Raw genomic sequence first — 22810 nt, 5'->3', positions numbered from 1 at the left:
AAGTGGTTTGGATCAGGAATGCACTGCCTGGGCGTGTGGTGGAGACAAATTCAATTTCTGTTTTCAAAAGGGAACTGGATAATTATCTGAAGAGAGAAGATTTTACAGGGTTACCAGGAAATGGTAGAGGAGTGGGACTAGCTGAGTTGTTGTTGCAGAGAACTGACATGGAGACAATGTGCTGAATGGTCTTCTTCTGTGCTGTAACCACTCTGATTCTAGTATAGATACATTTCAAGGAACTTGAGAAACATATTACAAAGAAAGAGGTTGAGGGTTACATTGATAGTGAGATCAAGAGGGATGGGAGGAGGCTGGTGTGGAACATAAACACCAACATAGATGAGGTGGTCCAAATGGCCTGCTTCTGTGCTGTAAATTCCATGTAAAGCTGTTATCAGGGAATGCAAATACTATACTGCATTTCACAGCCTCAGGCCATCACAGCCAAGGAATTAATGTTCAGTAGGCAAATGCAACAGGGTATTTGGGGATATTGATGCTGTTTTAGTTCCCTTGAACTTTAAAGACCTTGAAATGCCCGTTTTTGAGAGGGCTGTGTGCAGGGAGTTGTAAGGTCATTTTTTTTACAGTGAGAGGGCTGTACAGGAGGGTTACTGCTGCTACACATTGACTCAAAGACATTCAGCAGCAGCAGCCCAGCCTTGCCTCTGCCACCTCTTACCCTCCCCAGGCACCAGATTCACATCCACAGTATGAGCTCCAGACATTCCTGTCAACTATTACCACCTGGCCTGAACTCAAACTCCAGGAACTTGTGGCCAAGCTTTTCCTTGTGCCTCACATAATACTGCAGGTAGAAATCACTCGACAAGGTCCCCATGCTGGCTGCCTCTGTGCCACAAGTCATGCGACCCCACGTGATTGTGAGAGGATTTCCCTTCAGTTCTGATTGTTGCCATCAACGAGCCAAATCCCCCTGCATCTTTTACTCCTGGAAACAAATCGCTTCAATATTGGAGGCAGTGAGGATTAAAATCAACACCAATCTTACAGATTGAAAATCCAGTCAGACAATTAATGGAGCGGATTCCACTGAGATCAGTGGAAAGAAACATCAAGTGGGGCATATAACAGATAGCCAGTCAGCAAAGGAGAGTTTACCATCCAGCGAAGAATATTGAAGCCTTTAAATAGGAGGTACTGGAGTGGTGCTCTGTTGAGCACCAACACTGTATCCCTGATCTAATGTAGCATAGCAGTGCATTGCTTTATGAAGTATGGCTAGTTTTTAATTTGACATTAATAATTTTTTCTCTTGCTATCATGACTTCTCACTATCATTCCGTGGCTGTGAAGGTGTGGTAAGGATTTTTGAACCAGCCACTGGTAACTCTCTGAATGGATTAAGGGAGTAACTCATTTATGAAGTCATCTTATTTTCTGCCACTGTCACTCTATTATAATGAACAGAGTGCATGCTGGTTGTTCCTGTATCCAACTGTTCTGGGCACCTGTCCAGGTACAAGGAGCATGCTATCTTTTTTCTAGAGATCTCTCCCCAGCCTGTCAGTTTCTCCTGATAGAAGACAGTAAAATGTTTCGAGTCTGTATGACCCTTCTCTCCATACTGCTGAGTTTTTTCCAGCATTTTCTGTTTTTGTTTCAGATTTCCAGCATCCGCAGTATTTTGCTTTTACCCAACTCCTCCAATCTATTTGTGTAATTGGAAGTTCCTCATCCCTGCAAGCATTCTTATGAATCTTTGCTGCACTTGCTCTAATGCCTTCACATCTTTCCTAAAGCATGGTGCCCAGAACTGCACACAATACTCCAGTTGAGGCTGAACCGGTTTTATACAAGCTTAACATAACCTCCTTGCTCTTGCATTCTAAGCCCCTAGTAATAAAGCCTGCAGTCTTCATCAAATAAAAAGTTCTAGAGGTACTGGAGAATGTGCAAAAAATAGATTAACACTGATGTCATACAGACTCGAAACATTTTACTCTGTCTTTCTCTCCACAGATGCTGTTAGGCCTGCTGAGTTTTTCCAGCATTTTCTGTTTTTGTTGGAGGAGTTGGGACTGTTTTGCTTGGAGAAGAAAATGTTGAGAGGAGATTTGATTGAGGCAAGTCAAAATCATGAGGGGTCTGGACAGAGTAGACGGGAATAAACTGTTCCCATTGGTGGAAAGATTGAGAACAAGATGGCACAGATTTAAGGCAATTGGCAAAAGAAGCAATGGAGGTATGAAGAGAAACTTTTTCATGCAGCGAGAGCTTAGGATCTGGAATGTGCTGCCTGAGAGTATGGTGGGGGCAGGGTCATTCAAGAGGAATTTGAATTATTATCTGAAAAGGATTAAGTAGGGTTACAAGAGAAGGTAGAGGAATAGCACGAAGTGAATTGCTCATTAGGAGAGCCAATGCAGACACGATGGGGCGAATGGCCTCATTCTGCGTTGTAACGACTCTGTGATTCTGTGAAGACCAGAACAATGCATGGTACTATGTGTGGTCTAAACAAGGTCTAAGGCAAGTTAGACATAGCACCTCTGCTTTTTAATTATATCCCTCTAGAACAGGGGTGGGGAACCTTTTCTTATCAAGGGCCACTCACACATAGACAAAATCGGTCGCAGGCCACACACACATTAAAACCAAGTTAATTTTTTTTAAGGGAGAATACAGAAACGTTCAACTCACCCACTGCTTTAATTGCAATGGCTGAGTTTAAAAGTAACTCCCAGTGCTTTGTATGCCATTTTTATTACCTTACTAATCTGATTTGTGTACCTAGTTATCTAGAAACCTTTGCTCCAGTACCCCATTTAAATGCTTACACGCACCTTTAACATGGTAAAACATCCCAAGGCACTGCATTGGAGTATAGAAAAAATGGACACTTATCCAGTTAAAAGACAGAGAATGTATAAACTAAGGGGTTCTTCCAATCATCCGCTACACCCTTGGTATGACATCTGTGGAAAGGCTAAAGAAATGGTATAAATACTTTTAAGCCTGACACCCCTCCAACCTACTCAACCTCTCCTCGTAAGAAAATCCCTCCATACCCAGGATCAACCTAGTGAACCTTCTCTGGACTTCCTCCAATGCCAGTATACCTTTCCTTAGATAAGGGAACCAAAGCTGTTCACAGTATTCTAGTGTGGTCTAACTAGTGCTTTGTATAGTTTTAGCAAGACTCCTCTATTTTTAAACACCATTCCTTTTGAAAAAAAGGCCAACATTCCATTTGCCTTCCCTGTTAACTGCTGAACTTGTATGCTAGCTTTTTGGGATTCATGCACGAGGACCCCCAAATCCCTCCGTGCTGCAGCTTTCCGCAGTCTTTCTCCATTTAAATAATATTCAGCACCTCCATTCTTCCTGCCAAAGTGCATAACCTCACAATTTCCCACATTATATTCCACCTGCCAAGTTTTGCCCACTCACTTAACCTGTCTATGTCCCTCTGTAGACTCTTTGTGTCATCCTCACCACTTCCCTTCCCACCTATTTTTGTGTCATCTGCCATCTTGGTGATAGTACATTCATTTCCCTCATCCAAGTCATTGATATATATTGTAAATAATTGTTGCTGCAGCACTGATCCCTGTGGCACTCCACTAGTTACAGGTTGCCATCCTGAAAATGCCCCCTGCATCCTAACTCTCTGCCTTCTATTATTTAGCCAGTCCTCTATCCATGCTAATATATTACCCCCAACACCATAGGCTCTTATCTTATTAAATCCTTATCTGTGGTACCTTATTGAATGCCTTTTGGAAATCCAAATATATTACATCTACTGGTTCCCCTTTAACTATCCTGCTTGCTATCTCCTGAAAGAATTCTAATAAATTTGTCAGGCATGATTTCCCCTTCATGAAGCCATGCTGACTCTGCTTGATTAGATTATGCATTTCTAAATGCTCTGCTATTACATGCTTTATAATAGACCCTAACATTTTCCCAATGACAGATGTTAAGTTAACTGGCCTATAGTTACCTGTACTTTGTCTCCCTCTCTTTTTGAATAAAGATGTTGCATTGGCAGTTTTCCAATCCTCTGAGACTTTTCCAGAATCTAATGGCTCTAGGACAATTACTACCAGTGCATCCACTATCTCTGCAGCTACTTCCTTTAATACCCCCTAGGATGCAACCCATGAGGTCCAGGGGACTTATCAGCCTTTAGCCCCATTAGTTTCCCTAGTACTTTGTCATTAGTGATAGTTATTGTGTTTATTTCTCCCCCCCCCCCCCCACCCCCCCACACTTTTTTTGCCCCGTGATTATTTAGTATGTTTGGAATGCTTTTAGTGTCTTCTACCATGAAGACTGATGCAAATTATTTATTCAACTCCTCTGCCATTTCCTGGTTCCCCTTTATTATTTCCCCAGCCTCATTCTTTAAGGGGCTTGTATTGACTTTGGCCTAACTCTTCATTTTTATATATTTAAAGAAGCTCTTACTGTCTAGTTTTTATATTACTTGCTAGTTTACCCTCAAAGTTTATTTTCTCCCTCTTTATATTTTTTTGGTCATCTTCTGTTGGTTTTTAAAACTTTCCCAATCCTCTGGCTTACCACTAATCTTTGCCACATTGTATGTTTTTTCTTTCACTTTCAGACTATCCTTAACTTCCTTGGTTTATCCTTCCTACAATCCTTCTTCCTCACTGGGATATATCTTTGTTGTGAGTCATAAACTATTTTCTTAAATGTCTGCCATTTTTCATCAACCATCTTTTCTGCTAAACTCCTTTTCCAGTCCACTCCAGCTAACTCTGCCCTCATTCATTTGTAATTACCCTTATTTAAGTTTAGCACAGATGTTTCCGAACTAAGTTTCTCAATCTCAAACTGAATGCTAAATTCCACCATGTTATGGTCACTGTTTCCTAGGGGATCTTTTACTCTGACATCATTTATTAAACCTGCCTCATTACACATTACCAGATTCAAAATAGCCTGATCCCTGTTTGGATCCTATTGTTCTAGGAAACTGTCCTGAATACAGTCTATGAATTCTTGCTCGTGGCTACCTCTGCCAATTTGATTTTCCCAATCTACATGGAGATTAAAGTCACCCATGATTAATGTACTGCCTTTTTTACATGCCCTCATTATTTCCTGGTTTTATTCTTTGTCCAACAGCATAGCTACTGTTAGGGGGCCTATAGACTACTCTCACCAGTGCCTTCTTCCCCTTGTTATTTCTTACCTCCACCCATATGGATTCCACATCTTCTGATCCAAGATCATTTCTTGCTATCGTACTTATTCAACCTCGTACTAACAAAGCTACCCCACCGCCCTTTCCTTCCTGCCTGTCCTTTTGAAAAGTCACATACCCCTGAATATTTAGTTCCCAGCTTTGATCTTCTTGTAACCATGTCTCCATAATGGCTATAAGATCATACCCATTAATCTCTATTTGTGCCGTTAATTCATTTATTTTAGTAAAGAACCATTAATTGTGCCTTTTTACCATTTTTTCTCCCTTTGACCCTACTTGCCGCTGTTTTTTTATGTTTGTACACTCCGTCCCTTCCTGTCACACTCTGGGTATCATTACCTAAGTAGCTGCCCTGCAATGCTGTCTTATCCTTTTGCTTTGTAAGTCTACTTATCCCAGCTCCAGAACCCCCCTCCACTCAAAGAATGGCAGGATTTTGGTCTTTGTAGCTCAACACCACATTAAACAGTGCATTAATTATTTTAGAACATTGGTTTTAAAATGGCTTTGGACCCAATCTGTTGTAAGGGTTTTAGATAAATCAAAACGGTTATTGACGATCAGTCAATCAGTCATTGTAATTATACAAAGGTCAACTGGCCCTGAGATTTTAGGGATCTGATTACCTGCTGTTAAAATTATGCTGAAACATAAGAGTATACAAATGCTTTGAATGAAACTCTTTGTCTGCTAATTTAAATTATTTGGTCAGTCTCGACTCTAAAATAGCAAAGAAATTTTCTCTGTACATTCGCATACCATTTTGACCAAGCTTTTGGTCACCCTCTTCTAATTTTTTCATTTGGCTTAGCACCTGTTTACCTCAAAGTTCTGTAATGTGCTGTGGTGTGTTCCCTAAATTAAAGGTGCCGGACAAATGAAATTTGTTATTATTGCTGTTAAGCAGTCATGCGTCTGATAATATACATAGAATTACATAAAAGTCCAACACAGAAACAAATCATGCAGTCCAATCAATCCACTTCGGTGTTCATTTTCACATGAGCAGCGGTTCTACTTCCCCTCTTTTTTCTTTGTTCCACTATCCCTATATTCCCTTTCATTCAACCACTAATCTAACCTATTGTCCAGACAGGAGTCAAACATGCACAGATACAAGGTGAGGATGTCAGGACTGTCCTCACTGCATCACATCATCATCCTCCACGAATCTTGCAGCTATCAGGACCTCAGAAGCACGCCTGCCTCGCCTGGCCAGCACAAAGGCCTCATCACCGGCATCCTCGCCTTCGAGGGCCTCAACACCCTCATCCCCTCCAACATCCTCCTCATTGGAGGAGATGTGCAGCGCTTCCATCTCCTCCTCAGCCAGGCCTCTCCCCGTTGTAGTGCCATGCTGTGGAGTGCGCAGCAAGCTATAATGATGCGCGATGCCCTCTGGGGACTGTATTGCAGTGCTCCACCAGACCTGTCAAAGCACTGGAACTTCATTTTCAATATTCCTGTCGTTTGCTCCACCAAAGTCCGGGTCGCAGCATGAGCCTCGTTATAGCGTCTCTCTGCTGCAGTCTGAGGCTGCCACACAGGCGTCATCAGCTATGTCCTCTGGGGGTAGCCATTGTCCCCGAGGAGCTACCCCTGCAGCCTCTGTGGGCCTTGGAAGGTGTCAGGGATCTGAGAGCTGCTGAGGATGTAGGAGTCATGGGCGCTCTCTGGGAATCGTGTGCAGACCTTTAGGATGTGTTTGTGGTCGCAGAGCAGCTGAACATTCAGCGAGTGGAATCCCTTGCAGGTGAAGTATTTGACTGCTTGTTGCCATGGAGATCTAAGTGCCACGTGAGTGCAGTCGGTGGTACCCTGAAGCTGTGGAAAACCTGAGATCTGCGCAAATCCCAACGGTCTTACTTCTTGGCTTGCCTGAACTTGGTTGATACGCACAAAGTTCTGTGCCTTCATGAAGATGCCGTCCATGACCTCCTGGGTGCACTTGTGTGTGGAGGCTTGCGGGATCCTGCACAAGTCACCTGTGGAGCTCTGGAAGGAGCCACAGGTGTAAAAATTGAGCGCCGCAATCACTTTCATGGCCACTGGCAGTGGATGCCCTCCACGTCCCTGTGGTGTCAAATGCTGCAGCCGGTGGCAAATCTGACCGGCTAGTTCCCTAGACCTGTGCAGTCTTCGGTGACACTGGTTCTCAATCATCTGCAGGAATGACAAGTGCCACCTATAGGCCCTGGGTCTAGCGAGACACCTACGAGTGACGGCTCGCTGTGGATCTTCATCTGTGTGCGTAGGAGGCCCTGCTGCACCTTCATCTTGAGCATGGTTCTCCTCCCAATGATGAGCTGATGAGCCAGGTGCCTCTGTTGCGTTCTTCTCCTTCTTTTCTGCTCCCACGAGACATACTGTCAGATCACCAGGCTTCCTGATCCTGATGTTCTCCTGCAAGATCAAAGAAAGGGATGCGCAGATTAACATATGTGTCCTAAGAACCTCTCTCGGTTAAGCCTCAAGGCCCCTTCACACATGCAGGAGCGTGCTGGCCACCACTTGATCAGCCAGTGTGTAGTGTGCTTCATGGCTATCCAAAACCCCACCCACCTCCGCCCCACTCCACTTGACTGATTGGCAGCAGCTTTGGCCACTGGACTGCATGCTGTGCTCTCAGCTTAGGTGCAGGCGTTCTCCTAACCCACACTGCAAGGATGCGCTGTTAGCTTGTACCATGAGGGATACTGGTCCAAACCTGAATAAAGACATTGCAAGGGGCTCTGAGCACCTTCACCAGTGACTGCGCCATGGCCATCTTTCGCATGGGATTCTACAACTTGCCCAGTCATCCAATTGTTCTGCAGCCTCATAAAACGCACATTAATCTGCGGTCTGCGGCCGAGGAGTGAAAGGTTCTGGAGCATTTGTTGGCTCATTGATGCTTTTGCGTTGCTTGAGTGGGCAGAAAAGCTTCAGAGAACCAATTCCAAGCTTGTCAATGGAGCTGCTGCTGAACGGTCTCAGCTGCAGAAGAATGCTCACTTTTGACGAGCTTTTCCAAATGTGTGGCTGCTTTCCTCATTCTCTACCCCCTTCCCCACGCACCTACCCCTGTGTACGTCCTTTCGTCTGTGCTACTCTGCTGTGCCCCCCCCGCCCCCAGCCTCACCCACACTGGTGCCCTGGGCCTGGCACTGCACTGAAAGCCAGCTGGAAAAAGCCACTTGCCTGTACCCCCACTGAATGCACGGCACCTCTTCCTGATGTGCTATGGGTAATGTTCACGAGCTCAGGTGCAGGTTTGTGTGCACTCACGTCCGAGCTCCCATCGAGGTTCAGCTCACCAGGGGCACGCCTTTTAAAGGCAGTCGTAAATCACGTTGTTCTGAAATCACGCCGATGTGGATGGTAAGTTTAACGTTGGGGTATGATTCCAGTGTGCGTGTACAACGATGAGATGCAAATGCATTAAAATTAAGTTCCCAACGTTGGACAACGAGAAATGCTGCCCGTCATTGATGGATGGAGCAGACTATCGCACGCTGGTTTCATGACAGCATAAAACCGATATTTGGCCTTCTTGCCATATTGTCCGCTCACGCCCACCATGACGCCTGCCACCAATGGGAGTGGAAAATTCTGGCCAGAGTCTCTGCTTCAGTCAGTAAGGGGGTGATATTTTTGTTGTCGCCACCCTATTTGCATCTAATAACAGGCTGGTATTGGAATGAATGTTGCACGAGAAATGGACTTATTACTGGTCATGTTAATTATTGGATGGTCCTTGATTTAGCTGGTGAGAGCACCCACTAGAAATGATTGGGTCGGGGGGGAGGTCAAATGAATAAATGGAAATCAGGGTCAAATGATGCAGTCATGAGGAACAATGCCATTTTTGATTTTGTGCATATTTATACCGCTAGTTCCTGATTCTGCCCACATGTCGATGTCAGTGGATGAGTATTTCTAGAGACATTAGCAGGGGTGGTCAGTTGCTCTTCATATCAAACATTCAATGAGTTTGGGGAGATATTTTGTATTACATTGTGATTATATGCTATTAAGCCAATTTCAAAATGTTTATTGCTGCTATAAAATATTCTGAACACTTACAGAATTTATCTTTTTTCTAAAAGGAGACCGTATAGATGGAGGCGAATTTGCAGGAATCCTCAATCTTCCAACAGAGTTTAGGGACCAGGCAGTTTTCTAAGGAGATAGTATAAGGGTGTTTGGGTTAGTAAGGGTTAATGTGGGACTGGGGACACAGCACTGCCCACAATATGATGTAGAGAATCACATGATGGTAGACTGTGGGTGAAGGGAGTCTGAGAGAAGTCAGTATGCAGATAGCACCTAGACAGGGCTATACCTTGGAGATATGTATGCAGTTGCGTGTTAACAATAAATGGTTTATGTTCAACCACACAAGCCTCCAGACCTCTTAGTGAAACACAAAACAACCTTACAACCTGGTGGCAGCAGGTGAAGGACCCCAAAATTCCAGAGAATGAAAAAATAAAGACACTGCAGTCTGACCTGAGCGAAGTGTGCCTAAATCAAAGACACAGCTGGAGATTGACTAACAAAGCTCCATTACTGACATGGACGCTGAAGAGAAGAAAAATCCACTGCTGAAAAGGACTCCTTTTCAGGCAGAGCATATGGAGGTCCATTGCCAAACCTGATCAAACACAGAGTCAAAGGACCTAGCCAGATGACAAAAGTGTGAGCAAAATTCACTCAAAGGCTAGACTAACATTTTTAAAAATAATCAGGGCACTTATTAAGCAGAGCATAGTTTGATGTGCTCAGCTGGAAGAATGCTGCAGCCAGGTTTGGAGTTGGCTCCATAAGCATGTGGTGGCCGAACTCAAATGAATAAAAAAAAATTAAAACAGAAGGCTGAGCAAAAAAAAACGCCTTCAAATCAATTTTCCAAGCTCAGAGAAGCAAATAGCTGGCAAAAACTGCTAGTTTGAAAGGTTTCCTGCAGAATCACAAAGTTTTAAAGACAGCTCCGAGATCACGATGGGAACCCAACAAAGGGAAGAGGAGGAAGAAGAGAAAAAATGGTTACTGTGGCTTCATCTTGAAAAAAAATTAAAGACGTACTCCCCTCTTAGGAAAAAGAACCAAACAACCATGGATAGTAAATTAAAACTACCAGACCAAAATGAGCTCATGCAATGGCTGAACCAGGCTCAAAATTGGGCATCATGGAGAAGAAAATATGTAGATTACAGGAGTACATCAGGCTTAAGTAAGAAACCAGAGGAAGTGCAAGTTAATACATTATTGTGCTAATTTGGTGAAATGGTTGGCAGTGTAATCATAAGATGAGATATAGATGAATCCTCAACCACATTTGGTGAAATAATAAAAGTCTTTGACAAGTATTTTAAACTCAAAGTTGTCGCAAGCACAGACTTTAAAAAAGGTATAGAACACCATATCAATAAAGCACCAAAAGGACAACGAGACCCCAGGGCGAAGGGGAGAATACCCAAGCAAAACACAAGATGATTGCAGACCATGCCAGTACAATGAAGTGCATGAGCCGAAGAATTTAGTGCAGAGGAAAGAAGAGGCTGAGAAGCAAAAATGCTGATGCAGTACCCAAACTGCAACAGCAGGTGGCAGTACAAAGTGAGCAGATGGCTGTGAATGAAGCAAAGTTATCTGATATAACAAAACCTGCAAAAAGAAAATGAAGCTATTCCACAGGAAAATGTTTGTATCAAAGCTAAGTTGGAAGAACTCAACCAGAAGCACAGCCAGGCACAACAGTAGGCAGAAAAGGTACTCAAAGACATTGCTGCCCTGAAAGACACTTTGAAGAACCAATATGTGGCCCTGGAAAAACATGAGTTAAAGAAGATTTTAAATACTACTTCAGAAAAGGCTGTGTTGAAACTATCAGTGACAAAGCAATGCATAGTTGCTAAGCTGAATGATAAGATTGATCAGCTTGTAAAAGAACTGAAAATAAAAGAGTAAAGAAATATTTGGGTAAAATTGTGGAACAAACAGAAATGAAGGTTCCATTTTGGAAATGTCAACTTCCAGGAGGAACATGGCAGACTCCATGGAAAAAATAATCCTGAGTACACTTTAGGAATGAATGGAGTGAACATTCCCTCCGGAAGGAACGGAATAAGCTCATAGTGTCCGATCAAAGAAGATGGATGGTCAACAAAGAAAAACCTAATACTAAAAAAGCGCCAGAAGCGAAGCAGTTATTGAAACCCGAGTATTAACACCAAGCACTACAATTTCAACTCTGAACCAACAAAGTCTGCCCGAAGCAACTGAGACTACCAGTCCTCTGAATGGGGAGAGAATTAAAGCCCTCCAGACCTTCTGAATTTGTAAAATCAGAGACCTAGGGGAGAAGGGGTAGCATGGAAATATTATATTGCAAATAAATTTGGTTAGGGACTAGGGGGTGGTGGTGGTTGTAGTATAAGGGTGTTTGGGTTAGTAAAGGTTAATGTGAGACTGGGAAAATTATGCCAGCCGTATTATGATGTAGAGTGTCACACGGTGGTAGACTGTAGGTAGAGAGATTCTGAAAGAAGTCGGCTTGAAGGTAGCACCTTGACAAGGCTATTCTTGGAGATATGTATATAGCTGTGTGTTAACAATAAATAGTCTATGTTTAACCACACAAGCCTCCAGATCTCTTACCAAACAACCTTACAACAAAGAACAGTGCACATAGAAGCTGTACTTCTCTAGACAGATTGTCACAAAGCTGTGTTGTCTCCTGTAACAAGAGTTGCGATCAACTGCCACAGCCAGCAGCGTTTCGCTGGTGTAGTCAAAGCTGTTGCATTCCTCAACTTCTTTGCTGTTGGCCTCTTCCAGGGTGTGACAGAAGATTACTTTGTATAATGTCATGTCTGTTGTATTTTAAAAATACTAGGGGGGAGAGACTTTCAACTGCCAGCCACCCAGTTCTTGAAAGATGGGCGAGTGGCAGATGAAACTCTGGTGTACTCACTTGCCCACCTGACTCAACTTTCTGGCAGGCCTTTAAATCAGAATCCAAGACCCACACCCCGAACAGGCAGAAAGTCGCTAAAAGCCCGTGTGCCTGTTGTATGATGTCAATTGCAACATTCCAGGAGAAATGCTAAATGCAGTCCCAAGCGTTGAAAGGACTAGTTGGCAATGCTTAAAGGGGTCTTTGGGGGCCTCTCATGAAAGGTAACTACTGTTACAAATGCCATACAAACATTTAATTATTTTAATGAGTCTTTTAGTTAATGTGTTTTTGAGTTTAACTTTGAGGTCAGTTGTACAGCTATTTGTGTTAGTTTCAGCAATTTCAGTTAGTAGCAATTTCATTGCATAATCAACCAGTTGACTTCAATGTGAGTCTGTTTTTTATCGAAGGGAGAGGAACAGTAATACCAAACTGAAAACAACATGGGTGAGAAATTGACTGCACCTCACCTGTGATGTGCGTCCAAAGACATTGGCCCAAGTCTTGCTCCAAATTAGGTCTCAGGTCTGAACTATGTCTAAACTGAAATAGATTAATGCCAAGGAAAGTAAAACTTGATGCAAATAGGGACCACGCGATTATTGTGCTCTGTTGGACCACTGTAGAAGAGCAGAATGATTGATGTGTGGAAGGAAAGGCAAGGATAGACTGATACCATCAAATCCCAATGCTAGCAAGTTTTCTACTGTTTGGAAGATGTGACAGGGCAGTTAGTTCTATGTGGGACAAGAACAAGTGAAGGCCTCTTTTGAAGGTATCAATAGTAGCCAACATTGGGTTAATTTAACTGAAACTTGTAAGCCACCATCATGAGAGAAAGAAGAAAGAGCCTACACACCTGTGTGCCAGGTTAACCCCCAAGTTAATAATTCTTGTTTCTGATTGGTGCAGATATGTTTTCATCATCCAAAAGGCATACCAAGAAAGAGAGAATGCTCCAGAGAGTTCTGTCATCACCAAGATGAAAGGAGTTGGAATTTCAAATTCCTCCATGGGAATTAAAATATGGGATGTTGCGGAATATGTCAATCCACCAGAGGTGAGGACTGGAGGGTACTCTTTCTGCTGAAGACACTGAGTCCTGCAGCAGTATGGGTGCCAACAACTCCTGAATTTTTTCAAGTGTCCCCTCTTCACAGGTCAGCTAGACATTTGGTACTAGAAGGATATTCTAAATACTGAGAAAACTAAGGATAAGTAGAATACTGGCCTCTGTGGATGTGAATTTTCCAGCAGAGTCACTGGTCAGGAGCAGGAATCTGGGACGATTTTTTTTCTGCCTAGGCACTGGGCCAAATTTAATGCCCTCCCCCATGGCAGGTTTGGTGGCAGGAGGGCATTTAATCAGTTGGGAGGGTGGCAGAAAGACTTGTGGAAGGTCTTCCTACCCTGCTGCCAATTGAGGCCCTTAAGCAGGCATTTAATGCCAATTTAGGGTCCTCATCCCACCATCGCTGGAATTGACTCTGTGGTGGACAGGGGAACTTGCATGTGGGAAGCCCAAAAAGCAAACTGTTTCAAAGGCACTCAGTGTGTGTTCAAGGCAGTTGGCATCGGGAAGAGGGAGCTGCTGAGAGCCAACCACTATCCTTGCTGCCAATCCTCCCATCATCACTCACCTGTGCCTAGGTCTATCGACGATCCTGGGCCTTGGTTAGGTGTAGTGCCTAACTGGCACTTAATTTGTCAGGTTTCCCGAAAATGGGCCTCTTGCTGGCTCTCCAGCTGACAGCTGAGACCCTCGTCGCCTCCATTAAATACTGCCCACTATGACCCAACTGTAGTTGCTCAACTGCAATTCCATCTTAGATCAGCTTTTACATTTTGGGATTCTTTGATCATTTTTAATATAAAGGATTTGGATTAAAAAATGTCCATTTAAAGAAAGAAATACTTGCATTTATATAGTGCTTTCCAAGACCTCAGAACATTCCAAAGGACTTTACAGCCAATTAAGCACTTTTATAGTCACTGTTTTAATGTAGAAAGCAAGTCGGCCAATTTAAAGGGTTGCACTTCAAAGCAAAACATGCAAGTTTGCAAAAAAAAACTAAAATGCTAAACAAATGAGTAGTTTCTCTTGTGCTATAAATTGCAATGCTTCAACACTCTCTAGGACAAAGCAGCCCACATAATTTCCATCCCATCCACCATCTTGCACAGTGGTGGCAGCACATGCTATATGCAAGATGCACTAGCAGCAACTTGCCAAGCCTCCTTCGAAAGCATCTTCCAAACCCGTGACCTCTACCACCTAGAAGGACAAGGACAGCAAACACATGGGAACACTGCCGCCTGCAAGTCCCCCTCCAAACCACAAACCATCCTGATTGGGAACTATGTCACTGCCCCCTCACTGGGCCAAAAACCTGGAACTCCCTCCCCAACAACAACGTGGGTATACCTACTGCACATGAACTGCAATGGTTCAAGAAGGCGGCTCACAGCCATTTTCTCAAGGGCAATCAGGGGATGGGCAACATTTACTGGCCTTGTCAGTGACACTCACTTCCCATGAAAGAATTTTAAAAATTAATTTGACTCGGAAATCAATGAACCCTTCATACTTATTGTGTTCGTAGGTCGCTGTTTCCAGGTGCTTAGCAGAGATTGTCTAGCACATGTTCTGTTCTCTCCTTTTGAACAAAGGAACATAGGAGATAGGAACAGATATATAAAAGCAATCGGGTTTCAAAATAGGAAGCTGCGTGGGTGAGCTTTAACTAGGCTAGGACAAGAATATAGAAAGGTAGTTGGGAGTTATTTTAAGTCAAACAAAACAATCAATTGATTTTGGGAAGTGTAGTGAATTGATTATTTTAAATTATTACATGAAGACATTGCACAGATTGAACTAAGTGGCTTTGGTCACAGCTGCCACTGCACACTCAGTCCGGGCCCAATTTTAACCCATCCACTTGCGTAAAATTAAAATCAGGCCCAACTCCAACTGCAATAATTCTTCAGTACTACATTGAAATGCCAGCCTGGATTGTATGCTCATGTCTCCAGTGGGAGGGCAGCCACCACTGAGCCAAGATTTACACCTATAGTTTGAAATTTTACAGGACTGTTTTTATATGCTGAGGTGTAAGGGAAGCTTCATGGCAACAGAGCGCACACCATCCACACAGCACCTCACACAAATCCAGTTTTCTAAATCTTAATTTAACAGAGGAAAGTGGTTAGAGAATATTGCTTCCTCTATCCCTCACCTGTATAGAATGAATCCAACTGCCTCCCGCCTCTCCTGATGGAATACCTGTGACTTCCAAACTGCTCTCATGGAATCCTAATTCTTCCCAACTATCTTGAACTAATGACTGGTTTCTCCCATCTTCCATTCTAGGGTCGAGATGTTTTCAGCATCACTGTACGAACTATAACAACCCCATTACAAAGACTGCACACCTGTCCTGAGGTAAGGCTGAAGGTTTACTCGACTGACTAGTCCCAATATTCCCCGGTGTTGGGGGGCAGGGTGTCTGCTAGTCTCCCTTATCTCTGATGATAGAGCAGCCAGTAGCGCCCTGAAGAAAACAGTAGAGGCGCGGATGTGGTGCATATCCACTGCATTTGGACGTAGATGTCTCGTAGGAAGGCTGAACCTCAGTCTCCACCTTACAAGGCAAATGACAGATAGGGGAGCAGAGCTGGAAACGGGGATTCTCTAAACTATAAGTTGCTGCTTCTCAGACTCCAGTGAAATCTAGTGTAACAGTGAGTATCCTGAGTGAGTGGAGACATACAAAACTCTACAAGGGCCCCACCAGCAGATTCCAGGCCAAGTTTCCACGCCTCCAAATGTAATTTTTTTAAAAAAAGCTTCAGAATGGTTCTTTGTTCAGGGCCTGAGTAGGACCAATGTTGAGGTCTAGTGGGGCGAGGTCTGTATAAATGCCCCAAGAGATAGGCAAATGCCAGAGTAGTAGGCATGGGCGGGTGGCCTCAGAGATCTGCCCAATGTGACGCGTATACATGCCTGATCCTTGAAAATGAAGAGTCCTCCCACTGACCTGCAAATTCCACTCAGGTCACCACTGGGGGCACTGTTGGGCCAAATCCCTGGATCACAACAAGAGGAATGTCACTGCCATTGTTATGGGTTCTGTGCAGATTGGAGCAGCATTGACATAATAGTGACAGGCCCTGACAGCCAGCACATACAGCAAACTACAACAACATGGCTTTCTGTTCCTTCATGAGGTGTAGAGCTATAGGCCGGAGTTTTCCAGCCTCCCTGTGGCGGGTTCCCCCGCGGTGGATGCAACGGGCCATTCAAACTTCCATTCACTTCAGCGGGACCAGAAGACCCCGCCGGTGGGAGGGGCCGGAAAATCTCACCCATAGAAACATAGCACCGAAATGGATCTAATTTCTCTCTAAAATACTTTATATATTGTTTATCAACAGCTGTTTGTAGCGTTGTAACTGCCCTCTATCTACTTTATTTTTATTTTCCCCATAAATTCTTTTTATGATTATATAAAAATTTGCACAACCTCATTACCACCACAGACCAGTTCCATCGTCACAAACTTTGAGACTCTTGAAGACCTCATCAGTACGCAAGTTGCTCCTTGGGAGGGTCAGTATGGACACAATGGCCCAAAAAGACGACCTCCTGTGTTGTAATGATTCTATTCTCACCCCTTTAGCTTAGCTCTAGTGAAAAACATCCTAAATTCTCAGGCTTCTTGTTGTAATTATTACCCTTTATCCTTGGTAACATCCTACAAATCAAACCAGTACCTTCCAATGACTTTTATATCCTTCCTATAATGAATACTCACACCTGTATTCAATACTCCAATTCCAGATTAAGATCTATAAGACTGCTATAGAAAAGGCTGCTTCAGTCAGGTTGTGAAAAAGTATCACCTCCTTGTTTTACATTCAGTGCTCTAAACACAGCGCCAAGGATTTTACTTGCCCACCATTCAGTTAAGGGCTGCATAAATCACTTCAGACATGAGTGACACAGCTCCTTAGCACAATAATTAGTATATGGTGCCACTGAAGAGCAAATTACAAGTTTGTCCATATTCCTTGTGGTTAGTTCTCAGTCTAATTGGTTTTGATGAAGGATCTCAGATGTAACATTAGCCTGTCTTTTCTTTTGTAGATGCTTTAATTTACAACACTTTCAGTTTTTATTTGCCATTGCTCTTTATATATTTTCTTGTAATTGAATGTCATAGAATCCTAATTTAATAGAGTCAAACATTATTCCAAGAATTGCAGTTTACTTGTGGTTTGTTGACATTTTAGCACTGAGTCACCAATTTAAAAACTTTTTCTTTAATAAAAGTGCTTACTTCTCTATTAAATTCTTCCATAGAGTGCCAATGTTCCTGGATCTAAATGCACATCTGACTTAGATTGTGTGGCTGGAGAGATGGAGTTGCTTGGAAATGGTACAGTATGAACAGACAAGGCTGAGGAAGGGTTGGGTGGGGGTGCAAGGACACAGGTAATAGGAGGTGGAATGAGCTACACAATGATTATGTCATTGAACATTATGGGTGGAAAACCTTTTAGATGATTAACTGTTCAATACAGGGTGGGGAAATAAGGCAAGGAGTCTGTCACATATTGCAAGCTTCAGGATCTTTACCATTGAATGCTCTGACCGATATTAGCTGTTCATGTGGATTTGGGAACTGCCCTTCCTTAAGAATTGCTCTTTTATTCTGCAAAATGCTTGCACTTCTCTCTCCTCTGGCATTATTCCCCTCCCCTTCAAATCTATGGTTATGCCCCTCTCTTAAAAAAACACCTTTGACCCCTCAGGTCCTTGCAAATTACTTTGCAGTATCTAACTTCCCATTCCTCTCAAAAGTCCTTTAATGTGTTGTTTCCTTCTAAATCAGCGCTCATCTTTCCCAGAACTCCAAGGCCAGAACTTGTAGGCCCTACCCAACCGAGCACAAAATGATGCGCGATATTTCGGTCGGCGGCTGAAGTTGGCAGTGTGCCAGCTGACAATTAAAAGGCCTATTAAGGCCATTAAAGTTATAATTGAAAGAAATTTTTCACTGCCTTACAGTTGGCAGGAAGGCAAAAAGGCCAAGCGGCCTTTGCATTTTTTAGGAAACTGCTTCCACAGGCGGGATAACATTTCCAACAGCAAATAAAAATAAAATAAAAACGTTAACATTTCACTTATAACATGTCCCTGCTCATATGACAGAGTCCTGTAGTAGGGCAAGAATCAATTCCTGCAGGATGAAAAAATTAGAAAAAGAAACAAAGGGGGTTCCTCCCTCACCAAACTCCCTTAGCTCCCTTGGCTTATCCCCTCCACTCCTCTTATGCCTCCACAATGCCAGGAGGGTGATGACTCCCTGCACTGCTCAACCGCATTTTGAACATTCTCCCCACAGCCTGTGAACATCTGTTGGCACCTGTGTGCCAAAAGCTGTGTGCCCCTCTCCGCTTCTCTACCTCTCCTCCTTTTAAGACATTCCTTAAAAACTACTTCATTGACCAAGCTTTTGCTTAACTGCTCTAACATCTTATATGGCTCAGTGCCAAATTTAGTTTGACAATGCTTATGAGAGGTGATTTGAGGTGTCCAAGTACATTAAAGATGCTATATCAATGCAGGTTTTTGTTGTTGGACTTGACCAAAATTAACCTAGATTTTCAAAGTTTTCTATTTGGCGGCTGCTTGCAAATACTATCACATTCCTGAAGACCCTTTGAAAGTGTTGATATTCTCCCAGAGACCCCTGTTCTGATACATCAAAGATGATGTCAGCTATCGAAAAGAAAAGATTGCTTATAAAACTGTTCAGTTTTAGATGAAAAGACCCACCTCAATTCATATGCTTCCTCTAATGATGTTATTTTAGCTAATGAGTTTGAATATACATTGTCTTAATAAAAAAGATTAATTAAAAAATTTGGATTGTGATTGACAATGTTAACAATGGCTTTCCCTGCACAGGATTGAAAACCGGGAGATGTGTAACTCATCATGATTCGATAAAGACATGCGAGGTCTACGCTTGGTGTCCAGTGGAGAATGGACTATCTCAGAGGTACCACAAAGAGCTGGTGTACATGGAAGGCTGTGAAAATGGGCAAACAACATTGCTTGTTATTCTCCGATGGCTTCCAAGCACAACCTGCGTTTACTCAGCAATGGGCTGCTGTAACTAAATACCAGGCAGATGGAATGGGATGGCTTTTAACAACTGTGCCCCAGATGGAATTAGGTCTTGTTTGCACTGTCAATTTAACACAGAGTACAGAATAAGCATGGTGCAAGGCCTGGAAGTCCCAGAAAGGGAGTAGAATAACACAAGCCTAAACTGAGAATAGAGATTAAAATAAACTTTTTTCCCACAGAGTAGTGAGAAGATTCCCAGCTATGTGGTACATTTTTTATTGGTCCTCCTTGATCAGTAGTAGTATAGTTCAGTGGGCTTTGCACTTGTCCAAATCACGCTAACTTCAATCTTTATATCCCATTACTCATACAAGTTGAACTCCCAGCAGAGAATCTCTCAGAACCAGGTTTCTCATTGATTGAAGGGTGGGACATCTGGCAGTGCAGTAGCCAAAGTAGAGTCCCAGGATTTCTGGAGGCAGCAGAAATCTTGGGATGTTTGGAGGGGAAGAGTAGTCCTATGCAAGATTGCAGATTACACTTAGTTAGTTGTATGGATGGAAACAGGAAGTTACAAAGTTACATAGACAAACTAAATGAAAAAAACTAAATGGCCTACTGATTTAGTAATTTATTATGGGAGCATGTATGGTTATCCATCAGAAGATTTTTTAAATGGAGAGAAAATAGGGACCATAGAGGTGCAAAGGAATGTAGGACTCCGTGTACACACATTACTAAAGGCTAGTGCAAACATACAAAAAAATTAAAGTAGGCCAATAGATGCTGCTCTTTATCTCAAAGGTGTTGGAATACAACAATGAAGAAGTGATTCTTCAGTTATGATGGAATACCAGGTTCAACACTGAACCTCAAAGTTGTATCTGTCTTGAAAGGGGTTACTGTGCAGATTTACTAAAATGATACTGGAGTTTCAAGTGTTAAATTAGCTGTTAACTAAAGTTGGTTTGTTTTCCTTTGAGCCGTTTTTTGCACTAAGAAGTTACCTGAGCTACTTGCTACTTACAGGAGCATATTAATGTGTAGTCAGTTTTATTTACTTCGGTGTTCTAAAAGCATATTTTCACTCTACTTTTGCAGGGACTCTATATTGACAAGGGCCCAGAATTTCACCATATTCATCAAAAACAGTATTCACTTCCCCAGGTTTGGGTTCACAAAGTAAGGTGGGAGTTGCTATTTTGAAATGTATCACTGCCTCAGTATGTTCTGTATGGTTAGCACTCAGCAGGTTACAATGACCACTTTCTTTTTTCAGAATGCCGCATCTTCTCTGTTGTTTACCAAGGGTTGGCAGAAAAGGCACATTCAGCATGTGGTATTTTTATGGGGCATAACTCAGAACTATATATTTTGCTAGGGGTTCTTCGCTGAGGATTATATACATCTCTAGAGATATCCATATCTGATGGATATCTACCTACATCCCTTTGCAGACTCATTGTATCCTCCTCACAATTTGCTTTCCTACCTATAATTGTATCATCAGCAAATTTAGCTACCATACAGTTGGTCCCTTCATCCAAGTCACTAATATAGATTGTAAATGGTTGAGGCCCCAGCTCTGATCCATGCGACACTCCATTAGTCATAGTTTGCCGATCTGAAAATGATCCATTTGTCCTGACTCTGTTTCCTGTTAGTTAACCAATCCCATACAAATGCTAATATATCACCCTCAACACCATGAGCTCTTATCTTATGCAGCACCTTTTACGTGGCATCTCATAGAATGCCTTCTGGAAACCCAAATACACTCCATCTGCTGGTTCTCTTTTATTCACCCTGCTTGTTACATCTTCAAAGAACTCTGATACATTTGTCAAACACCATTTCCTTTTCACAAAATGTTGACTCTGCCTGATTGTATTACAATATTCTAGGTGTCCTGCTCCCACACCCTTAACATATTTTAGCATTTTTCCAATGACAGATGTTAGATTAACTGGCCTATAGTTTCCTGCTTTCGTTCTCCCTCCTTTCTTGAATAGTAATGTTACATTTGCAGTTTTCTAATCTGCTTGGACCTTTCCAGTTCTAGGGAATTTTGGAAGATTACAACCAATGCACCCATTATCTCTGCAGCCACTTCCTTTAAAGCCCAGGATGCAAGCTATCAAGTCCAAAGGACTTGACAGCCTTTAGTCCCATTAGTTTTCCTGGTCATCATTGCTTTAAGTTCCTCCCTCCCTTTTGATTTTCTACTATTCTTGGGATGTTTTCTGTGTCCTCTACTGTGAAGACAGATACAAAAGGTCTTTTCCCTGTTCCCTGGTTGGTTTCAGAACATAGGGCTGAATTTTGTGTTTATCGGGCGGGCGGGGAGCTGATCCCCACCGCCGAAACGGGCCGCGCCGCCATTTTGCGCGGGCGGGCCAATTAAGGCCCACCAAGCGCGTTTCAGATTCCCGTGTTCAGCGGGAAAATTAAATCGGCAGTGGGCGTGTTCAGACCGCCGGTTCCAATGGGGAACTGACAGTCTGCATAAAGAACGGCCAGGCAGCCTCCTTTAGGCTGTTGACCATGGCCAGTCATCGGGCAGCACAAGAGGTGAGGGCAAAGGAGGAGGAGGGGGGCAGGCTGCAGGGTAGGCCAGCGGGGGGCCACTGTGCCCCTCGGTTCTCAAATGCCTGCCTTGCTGTCCTCCTGGAAGAGGTGTCAAACCATCAGGAGGTGTTGTTTCCAGAGGATGGGAGGAAGAGGGCCCCCCACGTCACCAGGCAGGCGTGACAGGAGGTGGCGGAGGTCGTGAGCTCTCAAGATGCAGTGCCGCAAGTGCTTCAAGGATTTGCTGCGCTCTGGAAGGGTGAGTACCATGTCGGCCTTGACCATTTGACCCAGCAGGTAGTCTTAGACTTTGAGGCCCCCCCACCCACCCTGCCATCTTAGTGTCATTACCGCATTGGGCATTTGGCGCACGCTGGGTGGGCAAACAGATAGTGACCATGCTTACATCAGCCTTAGTGGTTGAGGAGAAGATGGGTTCTCTCCGCAGCATATGTTGGTGTTTGTCACATTTGAGTAGTCTGGGGGCAACCTGCAGGGGAGGCAGCTAGACACATACTCAGAACTCCAACACATGTCTTATTGATGGTGATGAGATGGTGGAAGGGGAGCCTCAAGGTGTCGTGGCCAAGAGCCATCTGCTGGCCTCGGCGCCATACCTAGTTGCACCTCCTTGCCATGGGCGCTAAGACCCGTGTGTTATTCAAAGTGATGGACACCGAATGTGTCCAAGGTGGCCGTTGGGGGAGGGCGTTGGGAGCAGCCGTACTATCTTCTGGGGACTGATCACCAGTAGTGTGACAGGAGCCGCTGGAGGCCTCAGATGGGTCACTGTGGTTGGGGTGCGGCGTGTGTGTGCAGAGTACGAGTGATCAGCCCCAGCAAATGCTTTTCTCTGTTCCGCAGGCAAAAACTGAGAACAATAGCCAGGAGCGTTTGCGGACTGGTGGCGGGCACGCCCTGCTCCAGCGCCTCACCACCTACGAGGAGCAGGCCA

At 43.6% G+C, this 22810-nt stretch overlaps 1 protein-coding gene across 5 annotated transcripts in view; it reads left to right on the top strand.

The window, feature by feature from the left end:
• The window catches only part of p2rx2 (purinergic receptor P2X, ligand-gated ion channel, 2), a 78731-nt gene that overhangs the window by 2219 nt on the left and 53702 nt on the right, over positions 1-22810 (top strand). For 4 of the 5 annotated variants that reach the window (XR_013578211.1, XM_078554305.1, XM_078554306.1 and 1 more), the window contains exons 2-6: positions 13062-13209; positions 15520-15591; positions 17512-17587; positions 19123-19216; positions 20389-20469. Coding sequence is in view for 4 of the 5 variants with exons in the window: in XM_078554305.1 (XP_078410431.1) it covers positions 13062-13209; positions 15520-15591; positions 17512-17587; positions 19123-19216; positions 20389-20469 (471 nt within the window). In the remaining variant the exon portion in view is untranslated. The remainder of the gene's footprint in view (positions 1-13061; positions 13210-15519; positions 15592-17511; positions 17588-19122; positions 19217-20388; positions 20470-22810) is intronic. The other variant, XM_078554307.1, reaches the window with a different exon arrangement.

Source organism: Cetorhinus maximus, chromosome 12 (genome assembly GCF_964194155.1).
Source record: "Cetorhinus maximus chromosome 12, sCetMax3.hap1.1, whole genome shotgun sequence".
Classification (NCBI taxonomy): Eukaryota; Metazoa; Chordata; class Chondrichthyes; order Lamniformes; family Cetorhinidae; genus Cetorhinus; species Cetorhinus maximus.
The sequence above is the reverse complement of the archived record's forward strand: the minus strand, read 5'-3'. Positions and strand labels throughout refer to the sequence as shown.